We start from the raw sequence: 22,145 nt of genomic DNA on the forward strand, positions 1-22,145 counted from the left end.
TCGTCCCGCTCATCTCTCTCTCTCTCGTCCCGCTCTCTCTCTCTCTCTCTCGTCCCGCTCTCTCTCTCTCTCTCTCGTCCCCGCTCTCTCCCCCCCTCTCTCTCTCTCGTCTCTCCTCTGTCTGTCTGTCTGTCTCCCTCCCGCTCTCTGTCTCTCTGTCTGTCTCTTAAGATCAGAGATTTAATTATCGATCTGTGGCCAAAAAAGCTGCAATGGATGTGCTGCGATTGGCCTCAGTGCCTTGTTTAGGATGGGAGGGGGAGTGAGAGAGACATCAGCCAGGCTTCCTGTTGCTGACCGATCTCTGCTGCGTGTAGGAGTACTGATCTCCACTCGAAATGCTGTGGCACCACCACCCCCCCACCTAAACAAAAGACCACCTGCCACTCCCTGGCTATTCATACACTGCAAGAGTGAGTACTTGAGTGTGATGCTGGGAGCAGCCAGCACCATTGGAGCAGTATTTCAGCATTCAGCCAGCCTGTCGAGGAAGGGGGAATTGCCGGAAGTGGTACCAGGGTGGGGAGGGGGTGTTGTTCTGAGAAGCACTCATACGGGACGTGTGCCGTCCTTTACGTCCATTGCTCAATTGATCGTCAGTTCTGGATTGGCGGCTTTGGACTTTCTCTGTGTAAGTCTGTCTTCTAGCTTTTAATCCAAGAGCGAACGACTGACTGCTCAGTATCAGAGAGCTGTTACTTTCCTTCCTCTTCTCCCAGCCGATCGCACCCCCCTCCATGGCATTGACCCTTGACCTTGATTGCTGGATTTTCCATCATCGGCCTGAGTTCGGTATCCTTGGCAACAGGACACAGCAGTAACCAATGGATTTTGCGTAATGCCAATGTGATTGGTTGCTAGGGCAGCACGGTGGTAATTACCACTGTCGGGTGCCACATACCAGGATGCGAGATTGTATGATTCTCCTTGGGCTTTGTTTTTTTTTCCTGATATGCAAATAACTTCTGTGTGCTCGCTGAGCACATTATCACCTGAATGACCCTGTGCTATATTCACACCCGATAACGCATGAACTTAAGTCCCAAGTTGATGTCATTTATTACATCCCAAGTGATCACTGAAGCATCGACAGTGTAAAGGTTGGATTAGACTCCGTGCAGCCTGAGTTTGTTGATCTGTATTTATTTTAAGTTTGCCTATCGGAACCCACGTGACATTTTTCGAATGGCACTTGCATTTTCAGGACAAAAGTCTGAGGCCCTCGAGCAATCATTTGATCTCGCGTTCTGATATGCGGCAGCCAACGCTGTCAATTAACAGCCTGTTACCCCGGCAACCATCGATCAATCAAACAATGCAGCAGATCCCACTGTCTCTAAATTGTCAGACTGCTTATCTGCCATCCAGTACTGGATGTGCAGAAATTCCCCCAATTAAATATGGGCAAGACCAAAACCGTCGTCTTCAGTCGCTGTCACAAACTCCGCTCCCTAGCTGCTGACTCCAACCCTTTTCCCACCACTGTCTTGAGTCCGAACTCGACTGTTTGCAACCTTGGTGTCATATTTGTCCCCGACGTGAGCTTCCGACCACATACCTGCACCATGGCTTAAAAACAGCCCAATTCCACCTCCGTAACGCCGCCCAAATACGCCCCTGCTTCCACTCATCACATTGGTCAGCTGCTGTTGTTAACCTCTAGATTTGACTATTCCAACACGCTCCTGGCTGACCTCCATCTTGTACCGACACCAGCAACTCGTATTTATATAGTGCCTTTAATGTAATAAAATGTCCCAAGGCGCTTCACAGGAGTGTTCCAAAACAAAGTATGACCCCGAGCCACAAAAGGAGATATTAGGTCAGATGACCAGAAGCTTGGTCCACGAGCTAGGTTTTAAGGAGTTTGAGGAGGTTTTAGAGGAGGAAAGTGAATTGGAGAGGCAGAGAGGTGTAGGGAGGGTATTTCAGAGCTTGGGGCCCAGGCAGCTGAAGGCAGGGCCACCAATGGTGGACCGATTTAAAATCAGGAACGCACGAGAGGCCAGAATTGGAGCAGCGCAGAGGTCTTGGAGGGCTGTGGGGCTGGAGGAGATAGGGAGGGATGAGGCCCTGGAGGGATTGGAAAACAAGGATGAGATACTCTCCAAAACAAGGTTGCAAACACCAGGTCCGCGCATCACCCCTGTGTTCGCTGACCTACATTGACTCCTAATTAAACAACATCTTGATTTTAAAATTCTCATCCTTGTTTTCAGATTCCTCCATGGCCTTGCCCTCTCCTCCCCTCCCTATCTCTGTAGCCTCCTCCAGCCTAAAACACTCCAATTTCTGTGCTGCTCCAGTTCTGGGCCTCTTGCATGTCCCTGATTTTCATCGCCCCCATCATGGCAGCCGTGTCTTCAGCTGCAAGTCCTAATCTCTGGATTCCCCTCCATACACCTTTTCTACCTCTCCCCTTTTTTTTTTAAGATGTTCTTTAAACCTACCTCTTTGACCAAGCTTTTGTTCACCTGCCCTAATATCTCCTTATGTGTCTCGATATCAAATGTTGTTTGATAATCGCTCCTGTGAAGCACCTTGGGGCTTTTTTCTATGTTAAAAGTGCTAGATAAATGCTGTTGTTTGTTAATGGAATTATTATTGCAAGAAAGACTTGCACTTATGCAATCCCAAAATTCTTTACAGCCAGCAAGTACTTTCGAAGTGTAGTCACTTCTGTAATGTAGGAAACGTGCCAACTGGCTGCCGCACAGTAAGCTCCCACCAACAGCAATGTGGTAATGACCACATCAGTTTTAGTGTTAAATATTGACCCAGGACACTGGGGAGGACTCCCTGCTCTTCTCCCCCCTCCCCCCCCCCCCCCCCCCCCCCCCCAAGAAAAAGCACTCTGGGATCCTTTATGACCACCTGCGAAGGCAGATGGGGTCTTGGTTTTAACATACCATTCAAAAGATGGCAGCTCCGACAGTGCCACGCTGCCTCAGTGCTGGCACTGGGAGTGTCGGACTGGAATTTTCTGCTCCAGTCTCTGGAGTGGGATTTGAACCCACAGCCTTCTGACTCTTGAGGAGAGAGTACTACTCCACTGAGCCACAACTGACAAAAGAACCCTGGGGCTAAGGGCATCCGGTGCTGATTCACCCCAACCCAGTGCTTCATGGGTTTGTCCGGAAACAGGCCATTTGGTTCAACTGGTCCATGCTGGTGTTTGTGTTTCATTGCAATAGCTCTGAGCTACAAAAGTCAGGGCAGTGAGAGGTGCTTTTTTTGCCAAGCAGTTTGTAACCCTTCCTCTTCCTTTTTTTTGGTGCTTGCCCCTCTCAGTGCACCTGTAAGCTCATTGGGAGAGAAAACCAATAAAATCTTCTATGTCATTCCCTCCGTAGTGTTAGCTGGTCGCACCAGTAAGGAGCGTTTTTAAAACATTCCACAAGCACACTCTAGCTCTATAGCTCTCCCCGCGAACTCTACGCTCCTCGAGGTCTGGCCTCTTGCACGATTTTCCTCGCTCCCCCTTTGGCGGCTGCCTCGGCCCTAAGCTGTGGAATTCCCTCCCTCACTCTCTGTGCTTTCTCTTCTTTTAAGACTCTCATTAAAACCTATCTCTTTGACTAGTCGCCTGTTGTAATATCTCCTTATGTGACTCCTGTGAAGCGCCTTGGGATGCTTAACTACGTTAAAGGGGCTATATAAATGCAAGTTGTTGATTGGGGGGTCAATGGGGGGGTGGGTGGTGGTAGTTGGTGGTGGGGAACCAGCAAAGATATTGTAATGCAAAGTTTCCCACTCCCCCACCAGCCAGCCCCCTGTCCCCACTCTAAACCATGAACAAATGTTTAGTTCCGTTAATGCTGCTAATGGCAAATCTCTGCAGGTGCTCCATTAGCCCGGACTCCGGCTGAGGTAAGGATTTTGTCGCACGTGTCTGCCCTCCAGTCAAATTTTATCTTCACCGCTGCCATTGATGTCAAAAAAAATCATCAGTTTACCTCCCATTTGCATCTAGACACAAGAACCAATGCCAAGTTTGGCCCATGGCTCGAGAGTAACCAATCCAGTCATTTACCTCAGATTGCCCACTCCCTGTGTGTATGCACTGTAATCTGGTGTAGTCTGCTCATCTATTTTAGCCACTTTGCAAGCTGCGATGAATAAGCCATTGTTCATTGTTTTAATCATTTCCTGTAGCTGCAAGGTAGTCCGAATAATGTCGATTTTGCATGATTCTGCTACACAGTTGAGCTGATCCCGGAACAGTGATTCACCTATACCCTGCGCGTTATTTAAATACTAGTTCTTTAGTGTGTTGTGTTGTCGTTCCGTTCATCTTTGCTCTGCTTGATTGTAACTGGTGTGGTTCGTGGAATGAAACTGATAATATCTTGTGTATGTGAGGGGGTGGGGGGTTGTTTTTGTGACCACACACTCCCTACTTTCACTGCTTGGTCTGTTTAAACCGTTCTCGACTATCAAACGGAGTAGGGAAATGTTTTGCAGTTTATATATGGTAGCTTGAAGGCAGCTTGTTTAGGGCTCTGCTCACAGTGCCGTCTCCGACCGTACATTGGGGACGTCAAGCGCAGATTAGGCAAGTGTTTTGCTGAACACATTCTGTCCTGTCTCCAGGTGTGACCCTGAGCTACCTGTGGCTCCCCGCTTTAATTGCCCATCCCATCCCTACATTTAGTTGGCAACCTTCCATCTATGAAAGATGATGGACACGCAGCAAGCATTCCATTTCGGCGGGTGTCTTCTCTTGGTACACCTTTGCTGATGGCTGTGAAGGCCAATCCTTGAGGGGCAGGTTCTGCCACAAGGGCGGGGGCGCAGTGGTTAGCACCGCAGCCTCACCGCTCCAGCGACCCGGGTTCAATTCTGGGTACTGCCTGTGCGGAGTTTGCACGTTCCCCCTGTGACCGCGTGGGTTTCCGCTGGGTGCTCCGGTTTCCTCCCACATGCCAAAGACTTGCAGGTTGATGGGTAAATTGGCCATTATAAATTGCCCCTAGTGTAGGTCAGTGGTAGGAGAATTGTGCGGATGTGGTAGGGAATATGGGATTAATGTAGGATTAGTATATCTGGGCTCTTGCACATCCCCTAGTTTGATCGCTCCACCACTGGCAGCTTTGCCCTCAGCTGGCGAGGCTCAAAGCTTGCAAGCATCCTTGAAGCGGAGCTTTGGGCGCCCACTGGTCTTCTGGCTCCGGCTACCTCACCATACAGAAGGTCCTTGGGTATGTGACCATCTCCCATCCTGTGAACGTGTCCAATCCGTTGAAGCCACCTCTGTTTGATTGCCACATCTCACGCGCTGTTCCCATGGATCTTGATGCATATTGCAAGGACAGTATCTCATCAGTCTCCTTGGCACCCTGGAGTTGACTGTTAACTTTAATTTAACTGTAGTCCTCATTTTCCAAGGAGGACATCAATGGCAGGTTTTCCGAGTCTCTCATTTCCCCAAGTTTCCTCCTTGGCCATTTATACAAGATGAGAGGCAGGTGGGACGAGAGGAGACTTCTGTAGGGAATGAACACCAGCACAGATTGCTTGGCCCAAATGGCCTTTCTCTGTACTGTATAGTCTACATATGTAATAACAGCAGCTTGTATTTAGATAACACTGCTAACGTGTTAAAAATGTTCCATGGTGCTTCACTGGAGCATTATGAAGTAAAATCTGACACCAAGCCACAGAAGGAGATACTAGGACAGGTGGGAGTTTGATGACGCCACAGGGGAAGTCGCACAGTGCGTCTGTACTGGAAAAGTAGCATCTTAAAGGAGAGGTTGGGGAGGGAATTCCTGAGCTTTGAGCCTCGCCAGCTGAGGGCAAGGCTGCCAGTGGTGGAGCGATGAAACTTGGGGATGTGCAAGAGCCCAGAATTGGAGGGGCTCCGAGCTCTTGGGTTGATTGTGGGCCTGGAGGAGGTTACAGAGATGAGGAGGGGGTGAAATTTGCCAACAAGGATGAGAATTTTCAGAAGGAGGTGTCAACGGATTAGGAGCCAATGTAGGTCAGCAAGCGTCTAGTGGGTGATGAGTGAACAGGACTTGAAATACAGGCAGCAGAGTTTTGGTATACGACCTTTCGTTTCTGGCCTTTTACTCGACTAGGATAATGTGCGACCTCGCACCATCATAACGCCTCTCGAGTTTGTCTGTCATCTCTTTATGCATTTCCAGCCTCCCCCTGCCTTCCGATTGTACTAGTACAGCTGTCGGACTCCTGCCTTCTAGCCCCGATGAAGGACCTATACCAAAAGGTCAACTTGTCTGTTTTCTCTGCAGATAACTGACTTATTTGAGTTTTGGCCACATTTTCTGCTTTCCACACCCCCCCACCCCCCCTCTCCCCCCCCCCCCCCCCCCCCCCTCCAGTGTCCAGCATCTGCAGTAAATTTGTTTTATTTAAGTTCCACCCACCTAGGGAGAATAATTCCTGTTTACAGTGCCAACTCTTTTGGTCCTATAGAATTCTTCTCGGCGTCCTTTTAGAGTTTTGTCCCCACTAAGGTGTCTTCAGTTCCCTCCAGAGCAGCTCCATTGATGGTTACTGGGGTGGCCTTCTGCATCCCTCAGCTGCCCCCACCCTGGAATGCACAGCACTCGTGTCTTTCCTTGGAGCAGATGCTTTCGCATTAACCCTTAAGGCTATGCCTGAGAGCCCTGTTCCCATTACAGTGAGCAGATGCCTTCCTTTCCCCTATTAATAAACAGCACTTGGACATTAATTCCAGAAAGGTCTGCCCGAGGCCCTCAAATATGCGTGGCATTTTGCTGCCATGTTGGACAGTGTCATTGACATCAACCCTTAACGTAGTTGGGGTAATATTTAGACTGCTACTCGCCTGGCACCCAAACCTTAAACTTCTTTCTCTCCCCATTTAAAAAAAAAAATCTGTGCTCATTCGTTGAAACTGAACGTGTTGGAGCGAAATGTTGAGTTGGCGTGAAAAGGTTTAGGCATGTTTTACTTTTACAGCCTAAAACTGGCTGACTAGCTTCATGTGAAGAAGGAGGCAATGTTTCACAGTTCTGAGCTAATTAAGTTGGAAATATTTTTACTGTGATGAAGATGTTTTAAAACTTCCAGTTGTTTGCATCAAGTCTGGTGTAATGCTGACCCAGTGCAGGATGGAAATCCTGTTGCTCCAAAACATCTCATTTGCTGCTCCCAATCTTTCTCAGTCAGATCGGATTAACATGGAAAAAAGCCACAAAAAAAAAATTAACTCAAGAAAACTAAGAGTGGTGTTTTTATTGTGAAGGTAAAAGGTTAATCATTTTGGTTTATTTACGGTTCCAAATGATGATTTTTCTATAGTTACACCACGGTTATAGATAATGCCTTTGATTCGAGGAATGGGTTTTCTGGTTGCAGCCGTTATTGTTTCCAATATAGCGGAGATGATAAATTGTTCTGAATGTGCCGTTCGAAGCTTTATTTATCGTAAGGATCAATAGCTGAAAAAATTGTCTTAATTCTACTAATCTTAAATTAAAAGTTTGTTTTAAAGATGACTTTACTGGTAAAATTACAGCAAAAATAGTCAAAAAGGATAAAAGGATTAATTTAGATTTTTTTTTCTACTGATGCATCAATTCAAGACATTTATTTTAGATATGCAAATTATGCATTCCACCCGAGACATTTGGCAAGTATTTGGTTTAGAAATGTCGACCTTTCAGCTTGCAGTTCCCAATGGTTTTTGTTTTAGGTCATTTTTTTTTCTAAAATGGGCTCTTCAGGGATAAACCTCGGTTGCGGCCCCCTGGTCTACAGAGCCCACAGCTCAGCGTCTCCTTGAGCATGTTAAAGCATTGCCCTAAGTGAGATCCCAACAAGAATGTAATTTGTTAACCCATCCGCTGCATTAGAATGCTTGCTTCCTCGCCTCTTGTGAAAAGGGAGCTCAGTCGCTGATGCCTCTCTGTAAATTGAGCTGAGAAGCAAAAATGGGTGAGCTGGTTTTTCCCGCACAGGCTGTGCCTTAGCACACTGCTTCAGTTCCAAAGCGCACTCGGGAGCCAGCAGCAGGGTTTCATCAACCATCTTAGTTATTATCAGTCAGACTTCAGCACGGTGTAATGAAACAAAATGAATTGTGCAGAACGCTTTGCAGCTCGATCCTAGATCTTCAAAATACGATTATGTCTGGAGAGTGGGCCTCAAGGCGCGGGTGACGTACTGATGGTTGTAGGTCAGTTGTTGGCCTTCGCAGCTTGCTCTGTTTTTATATATATATATATATATTGCACAGCAGTGAATAGTGTTGGCTTTAGTGCAATTTTAGCAGATGGTGCACAGCTACCAATAGGCAAGAAACAACTTCGACACAACCCAATCGCTTCCCTTGGCTGTGGAACTCCACCCAGTACAGATGCCTTCAGTTTCGTGCTGTATTGCCCCAGCTAATGTATACCAGGCGTAAGATTACAACAAAAGGATCAGGCTGCTTTGTGAAAGCTTTTTTTAAAAAAAAAGGATATTTTAAAGAAATGTAAAATATAAATTTTATTTCAAGATCGGTGCCATTCCCCACTGAACTTCGAGTTAGTCTGTGGAGAGCTGATTGTGTGGAGGAAGAGTTTGTGCGAGAGGGTAACTGTGTAATGCACAAACACTTCCTGTCCTTGGGCTCCTCAATCAGCTCACGATTCCTGTTGTAGAATTCAGCCTGGGCCGTGTTCAGCGAGAGCAGCTGTTCTGTTCAACAGCCCTTCGTAATCTCATTGAATTGCTTAAGATCCAGGTTTAGTTTGTTGAAAGGGAGCCAGCTGCTTTTGAATATCCTCCAATGTAGGAAGTATACCAAACTGCTCGGGGTAGTGCCGACAGATCACAGTGACAGTCACTGTTTTAAACGTGGATTGTACCTTCTGTCAGCCGTGGCTCAGTGGGTCATGGACTCTCTTCTGAGTTGATGGATTGTGGGTTCAAGTCCCACCCCAGAGACTTGAGCACGTATTCCGGGCCCAGGCTCCCACTGCAGTGCTGTCGGAGTGCTGTCCCGTTAGAGGTGCTGTCTTTCCGATGAGATGTTAAACTGTGGCCCTGTTTGTCCTCTTGGGTGGACGAATAAAGATCCCTGGTGGGTATTAGCGAGGGATTCACTTGTGCTGCTATATATAGGAGCAGACTGAAACTGTGGCTGATGGGTTCAGCGGTGCATGTTTACAATGTGTATCTCCAAATAAAAGCTGGAGTTGTGTAAAGATAAGGCCTCGGGTCCATTGTTCACTGGTTTACTGGAGTTGAACAATTGGGACCTTGCTGTGTGCAAATTGACTGCTGTGTTTCCTATAATACAACAACAGCTACATTTCATTGGCTGTTAAGCCCTTTGGGGGGCAGTCCTGAGGTGGTGAAAGGCGCTACAGAAATGCGAATTCTTTTACTGGTCACCAAAAAAACCTGCTGTTTCTGAGATCCTGCCCTGTGCATGAATGGGTCGCTAACCTGCATCTTTTGTTTCCCGCTCTTGGCAGATTTCTGATTGGCCGAGTGGCGGTGGGCTAGAAGCGTCTGCTTTGACTGGAGACGATGAGTGAGCTCGAACAGTTGCGCCAAGAGGCAGAACAGCTACGGAGCCAAATCAGGGTGAGCAGTGTGGCAAGACCAGCATTACAAATTCACATAGCATCAGGTTAAATGGGACCTGGCTGAGGCTTCACTGAGCTGAGGAATCGTGGCACCACTTCACTCCCCTTCCCAAGTTACTAATTAAAGACTAATTCGAGGAGCTGAATGGCCCACTCCTGTTCCTATGTTGTATGGCAGCTCCTTGTGCGTAAACTTAGAATACTTAGCCTGAGGAGTATTTCCAAGTCAGGATGGTGCGTGGCTTGGAGGGGAACTTGCAGGTGGTGGTGTTCCCATGCATCTGCTGCCCTTGTCCTTCTAGGTGGTAGAAGTCATGGGTTTGGAAGGAGCTGTCCGAAATGCCTTGATGTCGGGAGGCTGTTTAATTTCTGGCCAGGAGTGGGCGGCCAGTTGCAGCAGACCTTCAATCCTGTCCCTGCCCAATGTTCACGCAACAGAGATCAGTAAACGATAATCAAAAACCCTGGTGACCGACCACACTCGTCTTTCCTTCCTTCCACCGCACCCCCACCCCGACACCATCGACCTTCCTTCTCTTCCCACCCCCTCTCCCACCATTGACCTTCCTTCTCCCCCTCCCCCACCATCGACCTTCCTTCTCCCCCACCCCCTCTCCCACCATTGACCTTCCTTCTCCCCCTCCCCCACCATCGACCTTCCTTCTCTTCCCACCCCCTCTCCCACCATTGACCTTCCTTCTCCCCCTCCCCCACCATCGACCTTCCTTCTGTTCCCACCCCCTCTCCCACCATTGACCTTCCTTCTCCCCCTCCCCCACCGTCGACCTTCCTTCCCCCCCCCACCCCCACCATTGACCTTCCTTTCCCCCCCCCCACTCCCACCATCGATCTACCTTCCCCCCCCCCCCCACTCCCACCATCGATCTACCTTCTCCCCGCCCCCTCCCCCACCATTGACCTTCCTTCTCCCCCTCCCCCACCATTGACCTTCCTTCTCCCCCTCCCCCACCATTGACCTTCCTTCTCCCCCTCCCCCACCATTGACCTTCCTTCTCCCCCTCCCCCACCATTGACCTTCCTTCTCCCCCTCCCCCGCCATTGACCTTCCTTCTCCCCCCCCCCACCATTGACCTTCCTTCTCCCCCTCCCCCACCATTGACCTTCCTTCTCCCCCTCCCCCACCATTGACCTTCCTTCTCCCCCTCCCCCACCATTGACCTTCCTTCTCCCCCTCCCCCACCATTGACCTTCCTTCTCCCCCTCCCCCACCATTGACCTTCCTTCTCCCCCTCCCCCACCATTGACCTTCCTTCTCCCCCTCCTCTTCCTTCTCCCCCTCCTCTTCCTTCTCCCCCTCCTCTTCCTTCTCCCCCTCCTCTTCCTTCTCCCCCTCCTCTTCCTTCTCCCCCTCCTCTTCCTTCTCCCCCTCCTCTTCCTTCTCCCCCCCCTCTTCCTCCTCACCCCCCCCTTCCTCCTCACCCCCCCCTTCCTCCTCACCCCCCCCTTCCTCCTCACCCCCCCCTTCCTCCTCACCCCCCCCTTCCTCCTCACCCCCCCCTTCCTCCTCACCCCCCCCTTCCTCCTCACCCCCCCCTTCCTCCTCACCCCCCCCCTTCCTCCTCACCCCCCCCCTTCCTCCTCACCCCCCCCCTTCCTCCTCACCCCCCCCTTCCTCCTCACCCCCCCCTTCCTCCTCACCCCCCCCTTCCTCCTCACCCCCCCCTTCCTCCTCACCCCCCCCCTTCCTCCTCACCCCCCCCCCTTCCTCCTCACCCCCCCCCCTTCCTCCTCACCCCCCCCCTTCCTCCTCACCCCCCCCCTTCCTCCTCACCCCCCCCCTTCCTCCTCACCCCCCCCCCTTCCTCCTCACCCCCTCCCTTCCTCCTCACCCCCTCCCTTCCTCCTCACCCCCCCTTCCTCCTCACCCCCCCTTCCTCCTCACCCCCCCTTCCTCCTCACCCCCCCTTCCTCCTCACCCCCCCTTCCTCCTCCTCACCCCCCCTTCCTCCTCACCCCCCCTTCCTCCTCACCCCCCCCCCCCTTCCTCCTCACCCCCCCCTTCCTCCTCACCCCCCCCCTTCCTCCTCACCCCCCCCTTCCTCCTCACCCCCCCCTTCCTCCTCACCCCCCCCTTCCTCCTCACCCCCCCCCTTCCTCCTCACCCCCCCTTCCTCCTCACCCCCCCCTTCCTCCTCACCCCCCCCCCTTCCTCCTCACCCCCCCCCTTCCTCCTCACCCCCCCCCTTCCTCCTCACCCCCCCCCCTTCCTCCTCACCCCCCCCCTTCCTCCTCACCCCCCCCCTTCCTCCTCACCCCCCCCCCTTCCTCCTCACCCCCCCCCCTTCCTCCTCACCCCCCCCCTTCCTCCTCACCCCCCCTTCCTCCTCACCCCCCCTTCCTCCTCACCCCCCCCCTTCCTCCTCACCCCCCCCCTTCCTCCTCACCCCCCTCTCTTCCTCCTCACCCCCCTCTCTTCCTCCTCACCCCCCTCTCTTCCTCCTCACCCCCCCCCCCCTCTCTTCCTCCTCACCCCCCCCCCCCTCTCTTCCTCCTCACCCCCCCCCCCTCTCTTCCTCCTCACCCCCCCCCCTCTCTTCCTCCTCACCCCCCCCCCCTCTCTCTTCCTCCTCACCCCCCCCCTCTCTTCCTCCTCTCATATCAAAGGAAGAGGGTGGAGTAAAAAAACTCATGGAGAAGTTAAACAGCAGCGATGTTGCCACCTGCTGTTTAAGGCAGGAGCTCTGAGCAGGCTGCAGAATGAAAGCAGAATCCTAGAGTGTCAGATGTCTCTATTTAAACCTGCAATGCCAAATCCTAACTATTAGTTGGCAGTGTAGCCTGAGTCTGTAATTAGACACTGGTTCAAGGTTCCGAGATGCAGAGATGTTTGTCTTCGTTGCTGCAAGATTTGATCAAGTCTGACCTCTTGAAACCAAGCCAGCGTCCCAGTCTTATTTTTGGTCTTCCAATGTCCCAGAATATTGCTGTTTATTTTACAGAAAGCACAAGGTAAGAATATCATATTCTCGTAACAAATAACAGGGCTGTTGCATTGCTTTGGGAATTACAGCACAGGGTAGCACAGTTGAGTACGAATGCTGTTCTTTCAGATTTGGATGTAGATCAGAGCGGGAACTAGTTGAAACAGCTCGGGATGAAATCAGTTGGGCTGCGCTTTCAACTCCCTTCCTTTCGGGCAGTAGCCCACAGCACAGATCCACATGTAATCTGACTCTAATTTCGTTCACTCAGATTTCATAGTGTGTCAGCTGTGACTCAGTGGGTAGTGACGCCAAAGGTCATGGGTTCATGTCGCACTCCAGAGACTTGAGCACAGAAGTCAAGGCTGGCACCTCTGCGGGCACTGCTGGAGGTGCCGTCTGTCGGATGAGACATTAAACTGAGGTCCCATCTGCCCCCCCTCGGGTGGATGTTGAAGATGCCATGGCACTATTCAAAGAAGATTCCCGGTGTTCCGGACAAAAAAAATTAATAATTAGATGCTGGAATGCAAAGTAAGATTTCAAAAGTTGCCAATGATGCTAAACATGGAGGAGTGGCAGACAATGAGCATGAGACCAATTCGTCGTAACAGGAAATAAATAGGCCAGCAGAGAGCAGAGAAGTGTGAGGTGATGCTTTTTGGCAGAAGGAATAGGGAGAGGTGATATAGACTAAATAGCACAATACTAAAGAAGGGCCAGAGGACCTATGGTTGGGGGGGGATGGTGGGGTGTTCAGGTGTATTGTTCTTTGAAGGTGGCAGGACATCTTGAGTAGTTAGCAAAGTATGTGGTATCTTAGACTTCAGATCGAGGTATTGAGTTCAAGACCAGGGCAGTTATGCTGAACTTTTATGTAGTTGGGCCACAACTAGAGAATCTGCTGCTGCATTTTCTACATGACAACAGTGACTACACTTCGGAAGTACCTCATTGGCTGTGGAGTGCTTTGAGACATCCATTGGTCGTGTAAGGTGCTACATAAATGCACGTCATTTTTCCCCCCCACGGGCACATTTTGTGGTTAAATAGAGACATAGCTGTGGTGGAGGAGGGAATGCTCTTCATAAGAAAATAAGCAATAGGAGGAGGCCATTCGGCCCCTCGAGCCTGCTCCGCCATTCAAGAAGAATGGCCAGTCTGATTGTGGCCATAACTCCACTTCCCTCCCCACCACCACCCCACTGGCCAATAACCCTTGACTCCCTTGTTGATCCGAATCTGTTGCAAATCTTCAGAGCGTCACCACTGAAAGCGACACACAGGCCGCTTTACTTAGCATCTAATCTATACCTGGGCCTTGAGTGCCTGGTGCTGGTGGTTGTTGCACAAAGTGGTGATGTGGGCGTGGAGAAAGATTTGCATTCCCAATGTTTAATATCTCAACCGTCGAATGTAACATTTACTGTGGCAAGGAAAATAAGCTGATCTGAATTTCAGAGAACACTCCTTTCGCCCATCAACAAACTGGTGTCCTGCTCTGAGCATAGGAACAGGAGGAGGCCATTCAGCCCCTCGAGCCTCATCCACCATTCATTGAGATCATGGCTGATCTGGCACCTAACTCCATTATAACCAACTTTACCCCATATCCTTAATACCGGTGGTTAATTTCATATGTAACATTTACAATTGATCGAACAGAACAGAGTTCCTTTGTGTGTAGAAGTGTTTGCTAATGTCACTCCTGGGGGTCTGGCTCTAATTTTTTACACCATGCCCCTGCTCCTAAACTCCCTGGCCAGTGGAAATAGTTTCTATGTACCCAACCTGTTCTCCATAATATCTTGAAATCTTCCATCAAATCACCCCTTAAACCAACTCAGTTCTAGGGAATGCAGCCCTAGTTTGTATAATATCTCCTCATTATTTAACCCTTGGGTTCAATTATCATTCTGGTAAATCTACGCTGCACTCTCTCGAAGGCCAATTTTTCCTTCACACTGTTGCACTTGAGCACACACAAGCTGAATCTCAGCCAGGCTCCTTGCCTTAGTTGTTCAGGAGTTTTGACACTGTTCAGTGGAACAGCGAAGATCGAGTCGTTTCAGCTTTCGAGGCACTGAATCCCTTGTCTTTTCAGGACTGGGCTTGAAATTTACTTTAAGGTGTGACGTAGGTTTCCATTGACGCTTTGGACTGACGCAGTGGGTCACTGTTCACTGTGGAAAATGCAAAATGGTTTTTTTTTTGATGGTGAGGGGAAGGTTACAGACGGACCAGCCAATATGTCTTTAATGATGATTCTGTCTGTTGCAGGACGCAAGGAAAGCATGTGGCGACTCCACGCTGACCCAGGTGAGTCCAGTAACTGGTGCGCTAGCGATGCTGACGGGGTTTTATATCGTGTCCCTGATTTCCCCAGCCCCCCCACCCCTCACAGTGTGGTTTGTTTTGTAACCTTCCAGCAGGAGGCTGTCGTGAATTCAGCAGTTCATTCCCACAATTGTCTCCGTCCAGTCTAGATTACCAAGCGCATAAGAAATAGGAGTAGGCTGTTTGGCCCTTTGAGCCTGCTGCACCATTCAGCTCATCTACCTCAACGCCACTTTCCCGCCCTACCCCCATATCTTTAATTCCGTTAGAGTCCAACAATGTGTCAACCTCTGTTTTGAATATACTAAACGACTGAGCATCCACAGCCTTCCGGGGTAGAGAATTCCAAAGATTCACAACCCTTTGAGTGAAGCAATTTCTCCTCACCTCAGTCCTAAATGCCCGACCCCTTATCCTGCGATAAGAAAGAGTGGCAACCTCATCAGTTGCAGCGCGAGCTCACCTTGATGGGTTCAGCGAGCTGCGGAGCTTTTTGTTTTTCAATAGAAGTTTATTCTCTTTATGTGCTAACAGTAGCAAGGCTGAATTTATTACCAAGCCTTCTCGTTGTCCCGACAGCTGGACGAGCAGGTCATGCCAGACCAGGTTAGGGATGATGGGTTCCCTTCCCAGAAGGGCGTTTGTGGACGGCAGCTTTCACGGGCGTTGTGTTTTGTCTGGTACCCGCTCTCAAATGAGGTTCTTCACCGCACTCAGTCTGGCTACTTTGCCACCTTGGCATCTGAGTTCACGGCCTCTGTGTTGCTGCTCCAGCATCATTCTTGTGGCACTGCCACAGAATAGAACTCTTCACAGTGTCCCATTGTCCTTAATCTCTGTGCCAGCTCCATATCAAAGCCGTCTCCCCTGCTCTGAAATGTTTGTCAATTTCCTCTTGAATGCTGCAGTCACAGCTCAATCGGCAATTGTGGTCAAGAATTTCAAATTCGGATGACCCTTTTACATTAAAGAAAATAATCAACCTCCTTTTGCACTTTGTAAACTTATCACTGATTCACTGGAATAATATTTACCCCTCAATATTTCTATCAGATACTCTCTTAACTGCCTCTGCTCCAATGAATGTAGCCCTAATTTTACCAAGTTTTCCATCGCTAGATCTACTCAGGATGGTGAGGGTCCTTGAGAGGGTGCAGAGGAGGTTTATCAGAATGGTTCCAGGGATGAGGGATTTTAGCTACAAGGTTAGGTTGGAGAAGCTGGGGTTGTTCTCCTTAAAGCACAGGAGGTTGAGCGGAGGTTTGATAGAGGTGTACAAGAATATGACACCTTTAGATAAGGTCGACAAAGAAAAGCTGTACCCGTTAGCTGATGGTATAAGGGCTAGTGGATACAGATTTCAGGTTTTGGGCAAGAGATGCAGGGGGAGTTGCGAGAAAGATCTCTTTTACACAGCGAGTGGTAATGACCTGGAACTCACTGCCCACGAGGGTGGTGGAAGCGGAGACGACGAATGATTTCAAAAGGAAATTGGGTGGGCACTTGTGGGAAATATATTTGCTACGGGATAGAGCCAGGGAATGGGACCAACTGGATTGCTCTACATAGAACCAGCATACCTTCAATGGGCCGAATGGCTGCCTCCTGTGCCATAATGACTCGTGCCTGGTATCATCCCAGCGTCTAAATTTAAATAGCTCCATGATCCTTTGTGGAATCGCGGCCAAAACTGTGGTTTAGCTAAAGCCTGGTACAGCCTTGTGCTCTATTTGCTTATATATCTTGTACTCCTGTATGTAAAAAAAAAAGTCATTTGTTGTTGTTGCAGCTTTTTCAATTTGATGTCAATATTCTTTGTAAGCTGTGCTTGCACACAGTCAAACACACACCTGAAATGTACCACATTGGCTGCCCACAAGGTGTCCCCTTTATGATACTGTGTGTGCATGCAAAAGAAAATAGAAGGTACCATGCACTGAAGTGAACAGGCCACACACAACTAAAAGATTCTAGAGGGGATATTGCCTGCAATTCTGCTTTCCAAGATCTGTATATCTGCACTGTTAATCATCTTTGTTTATTGACTCTATTGGAAGTCGTCTTAATGTTGTTGTTTCACAAAATATTAAATATTGGGAAGAGTGCAGCCATTCTTTTGGGTCCCGCTCCAAACTTGGTTCTCGAGCTGCTGACCCTCATCTCTTTCCCTGGCGACAGTCGGAGACTAAGCTGGTCTGTTTGTGCTTTTGATGTCATTATTTGACGCCAAGATGAGCTTATGACCACATCCGCTGCATTACTAAGCCTGCCTATTTCCACCCCCGTGGCTTTGCCCCTGTCTCAGCTCATCTGCTGAAACTCTCATTCATGCCTTTGTAGCCTCTAGACTTGACTATTCCAATACACTCCTAGCTGGTCTCTCACAATCTACCCTCTGTAAACTTGAGGTTATCCAAGACTGCTGCTCGTGTGTTAACTTGTGCCCAGTCCTGTTCATCGATCATCCTGTGCTCGCTGACCTACATTGGCTCCCGGTCGAGCAACATGTTAAAATTCCCATCCTTGTTTTCAAATCCCTCCATGGCCTCTCCCCTCCCTATCTCTGTAATCTCTCCTCCAGCCCCACAACCTTCCCGAGAGCTCTCCAATTCTGGCCTCTTGAGCATCCTCTTTTTTAATCGCTCCACCATTGGCAGCCGTGCTGGGACCTAAGCTCTGGAATTCCCTCCCTGTACCTCTCCGCCCCTCTCTCCTCCTTTAAGACGCTCCTTAAAACTGACGACTTTGGCTGAGCTTTTGGTCACCTGACCTGTTATCTGCTTATGTGTCTCGGTGTCAAATTTTATTTCCAAATGCTCCTGTGAAGCACCTTGGGGCATTCTATTGCATTAAAGGCGCTATATAAATATAAATTGTTGAGAGTGACTTAAGTATTACCCAGAGATTAGTCACCCCGTTTCTCAGTATGAAATGTAGTGCGCAGTGGATATGTGGGGGTTGATATTTCAGACCTGTTTTCCTCTTTTTTTTTTTTCTGTTCTGCTAACCCGTAGGAGTTGGCTGTTGCTGGGGTCCGGTTCTGCTGGTGCTGCCATTACCTCACTCACTTTGCCCTGGCTTGCAACACGCAGGACAGCCACCGGTGTTGGCAGGTTGTTTGACTGCGTGGGGTATGACGCCCAGCCCAGAGGCAATCCCATCCTTGCCCAATTTGCACCACGGGTGTCAGTGAATAAGCCATCGGGTTCAGGAACCGTGACTGATTCGCCCCGCCTCCCCCTCCCTCCGAGCCCGGGGGCACTTTGTATGTCTTTCGCACCCCATTTTGATATCCATTAACTCGGCACTGGTTGGGATTAAACCTAGAATTGTTCTGGACTGTACTGTGCTACACTGAGTCTATTAATCACTTAACATTCAGGGGAGCTGTAAGGTATCCGTTTGATGGGTTCAGCTGATAACCGTACATTTGACCTGTTTCTAACTCCGTTGAACTAATGCAGCCGTCTCACTCCAGGGTCCCTGCTGTTTTCTAATAATCTGTAACAGGAATTTATTCCTGCTTTGTTGAGAGAGAGAATCCCTGAATGTATATTGAGAGAGAGATCCCAAAAATTGATTGCCAGGAGATAGTGACCACTGTACGTTAATCGTTACTTAGTAAAGATGCTGTGTAACTGAGCCATAGACAAGATTGTTTGTGATCTATGCCAAGTAAGCAGACTTATTTTGATGAAAGTGGGTTGGTGCCACAGGACGTGTCTTTAGAAGTAGGGGAAACCAGGCAGAGTTCTTGCTTTTAATCACTATCGAGTGATCTCCGCTGGAATGTGTGTGTAAAGTGTGCACGTGTTTATATTTTTTTTTTAAAAAAAGGTAAGAATGTAACTGGGCTTTGTTGTGATGCCTCCGCTGTCAAATAGCCTGCTGAAACATCATTGAGGCGCACACGCGAAGCCTGTACCGGGGTGTGGTGCCAGAAGGTGATCTGTGCCTGTCGAAGTCTCTTCCCAGCAAGTGTTGACACCTTGGGAGAGGAAAGCACGTTGATTCAGGGGCAGCACATGCTGCTTGCAGATCTCTTGTTATAGTGAGGGCACAGTCTGGCTTGTGGAGAGGTCAGGTGCTCCCTCTCGCAGAAGGATAGTTGGAGGCCGGTTGCATTTGGCTGCTCTCGTGACCTTGTCGATGCGTCAAACACGCATACTCTGCAATTTCGAGAGTCGCCATCTGCCTAAGGATATTCGCAATGGTCGCTTTACCAGTATGTATAAGATGTTGTTCCCGTCTGTTACAGATTACAGCCGCCCTCGATCCAGTCGGGAGGATCCAGATGCGCACGAGGCGCACACTAAGGGGTCACTTGGCTAAGATCTATGCCATGCACTGGGGAACCGACTCCAGGTATGTGCATTGTTTGCTACGAGCAGCAACAACTTGCATTTCTCTAGCGCATTGAACATGGTAAAACATCCCAAGGGGCTTCCCTGGAGTGTTATCAAACAAAATTCTGGCACTGAGCCACACAAGGAGCTATTAGAGCAGGAGCAAATGCTTGCGAGGGAGGGGCAAGAGAGTGGAGAGATGAGCAAACAAGGATGAAGTCAAAGGTAGTTTGTGTAAATTCTGAGATGGACGCTTGTTTCGTCTCTAAACTCGTTGCCATGGGGGTGAGAGCTGCCCATGTGTGGCTTCCCTGATCTAAATCGATGCACGATCATCTGAGCTCATTGTTTCTGACCCTGAGCCCACGCTATTCCCAGGAGCCTGTAGTCATAATGACCAACTGCTGCGTAGGTCTGTGTGTTTCGGAAACTGCAAAATCTCGGCTGGAGCTGTAGTTTAGGTCACAGGTGATTAAGGAGCAGGAAAGCCATTTAAGCCTTCCGGAATCGACCTCTGCGTAATTCCCCTCTCCCTTTTCCTTCAGAGACGCACGTAGCTCTCGTGAACTTGGTCATTATTGTCTGGTTCAGTGACTTTCCCTGGAGACTTGCTGTACAGTTCCTGCGCAGTTGTGACGGAGCGGTGCATTGTCTTTGACACGGTCGTTCAATTGGGATGTTCGGCCGAGGCTCCGTTTGCTCACTCGGGTTGACTTGAAGGATCCGTGGCACGATTGCAAACTTCTGGTGTCCTGGGAAAGCATTTCCGCCACCCCTCCCCCACCTCAACCAACACTGCCAGATTCACTGGTCACTTGCTGTATGCAAATTGGCTGCCACATTAGCCTATGTTAGATAAAACCTAGAGCACAGAGACAGGCCATTCAGCCCATCAGGGTATGCTGGTGTTTATGCTCCAGACAGACGTCCTCCCACGTTTACTTTGTCACCCTCTAAGCATATGCTTCTATTTCTTTCTCCCTCGCCTACATGTCCAGATTCCCCTTAAATACCACGTACGCTGCTCACTCCATGTGGTAGCACCACTCTGAGTAAAGAAGTTCCTTTCTGGATTTATTAGTGATGGTCTTATTTATGTCCCCTAGTTTTGGCCACCTCCACAATTGGAAACATCGTCTCTGTGCCTACCCTGTCGAACCCCTTTGTAAATTTTAAAGACCTCCGTCAGGTCACCCTGCTTTTTTTCTGGCTAAGTAGCCCGTTTAGTGGGGGCCTCGCCCAATCTTCCCATTGACTGGTGTCCTCCGCCCATTTACTGTTTACAATACCGACACTTCGTATGTATTGCATTGCTTCTGAAGCATTCTGCGACATCTCGAGGAGGTGAAGGTGCTATATAAATGCACGTTCTTTTTGCATGTGCTACCCCATGACGGAGGGTGAGGAGGAAGACGAGAAGAGAGAGAGATTTGTGCTGCGGGGGGGTGGGTGGGGATAAACTTTTCACTGGTCTTGATTCTTTTTACTTTGTGCTCATTTGGCAGACTGTTAGTCAGTGCGTCTCAGGATGGAAAGTTAATTATCTGGGACAGCTATACCACAAACAAGGTAAGACCCAGCAATTCTGTGAACACTTCCCTCGATTGCTTCGACAGCAGGACATGAGTGTCCCCCTCTGTGCTTTGCGTTTGGAGTGAAACTCGACGCGCTTTTTAATCTGTTTCTGCTGAACTGGGCGCAATTTCCAAACACGTCTCTGCTCGCCTTGGGGACGCAGGGCTGGAGGAATTAGCCAGCAACGTGCATGTTCTCCACCTCGGGAACTGAGATAAAGGGTCACTTGTTGCCCTTGTAGCTTTGTGCCACAATGAGACCTTTATTTCCATGTGCTCAGCTCACCTCAATACCACAATGGGATCTTTAATCTCGGTTTGTTTTTTTGGCAGACGTCATGCTGCAGCGTGACTTATTTTTTTTTACTCTTGCGTAATGACCCTAAACAGCAATCTTTATCTTCACTTAGACCTCTCTCCCAAGCGGAGGTGAATGATAGACCCACATAACACGGGGGATTTTGAGAGCGCAGTCAACTGGGAAGCCAACTGGAGTATTTTTTTTTAATGCAAATCCTGCTCAGTGTTGTGGCTAGAATTTCTTTCAAAGTATTAGGTGCAGCAACACAGCTACATCCATTGCGCGTGGAGCACCCACCAGAGTCTCTGTCGTTCCAAACTGGGGTTGTGATTTGGTGAGAGCTTTTCAGAGCTGAGGTGGTGGTAATGGCTCTGTCACAGGTTTGTCAGTAATTTTAACGTGACAAACTAAAAGCAGCACACGAGACATGGGGCAGAATGCAAGTGTGCTGGATAAATCGCTTTGTGCTCTAAATTTGGCATCTCATTGATTTTAAGCTTAATGGCAGATGAAAGGAGTGTAAAAATGTGTCATCTCCTGTCTCCCTGCACTCAGTCTAATTCGTTTTCAGATTATGTTTCAAGTGTCTTTGTCTGTCTTGTGTAGTACACGCACAGGGTCCCGAGCGCTTTGTCTGTTTTCACTTACTGCTCATATTCCTAACGCCCGACCATTCCGTTGAAACGTGGAGGCAGCCACCCCCCCTACTGTCCGTCATCAGAGTTTGTTTCAGTGCAGGACGCCACGTAGTTTTAAAAACCTACGATAAATCGAGAATTGGGTCAAACTTGTTCTAAAGCAGAACAATTTTAGAAAGGGGGGGGGGGGAGTAGGTGGAGGTAGTGATCCCACAGGGGAAGCTAGATAAGTGCATGAGGGAGAAAGGACTAGAAGGATATGCTGATAGGGTGAGATGAAGAGGGTTGGGAGGAGGCTCACAAGGAGCATAAACAACAGCACAGTCCAGTTGGGCCAAATGGCCTGTTTCTGGGCATTCTCGATAGCTTTGATACCTTAAGTAAGACTTAAGAGGCAATGACTTTCTTTTAATTCGTTCATGGGATGTGGGTATT

The 22,145-nt window shown here is 49.3% G+C and overlaps 1 protein-coding gene across 2 annotated transcripts in view; it reads left to right on the plus strand.

Annotated features, from left to right (window-relative positions):
- The window catches only part of LOC137357310 (guanine nucleotide-binding protein G(I)/G(S)/G(T) subunit beta-2), a 79,095-nt gene that overhangs the window by 38,406 nt on the left and 18,544 nt on the right, over nucleotides 1-22,145 (plus strand). For both annotated transcript variants that reach the window (XM_068023550.1, XM_068023549.1), the window contains 4 exons: nucleotides 9,459-9,570; nucleotides 14,795-14,833; nucleotides 19,110-19,216; nucleotides 20,703-20,766. In XM_068023550.1, coding sequence (XP_067879651.1) covers nucleotides 9,514-9,570; nucleotides 14,795-14,833; nucleotides 19,110-19,216; nucleotides 20,703-20,766 — 267 coding nt within the window. In that variant the 5' untranslated portion in view covers nucleotides 9,459-9,513. The remainder of the gene's footprint in view (nucleotides 1-9,458; nucleotides 9,571-14,794; nucleotides 14,834-19,109; nucleotides 19,217-20,702; nucleotides 20,767-22,145) is intronic.

This window comes from Heterodontus francisci, chromosome 48 (assembly GCF_036365525.1).
Source record: "Heterodontus francisci isolate sHetFra1 chromosome 48, sHetFra1.hap1, whole genome shotgun sequence".
NCBI lineage: Eukaryota > Metazoa > Chordata > Chondrichthyes > Heterodontiformes > Heterodontidae > Heterodontus > Heterodontus francisci.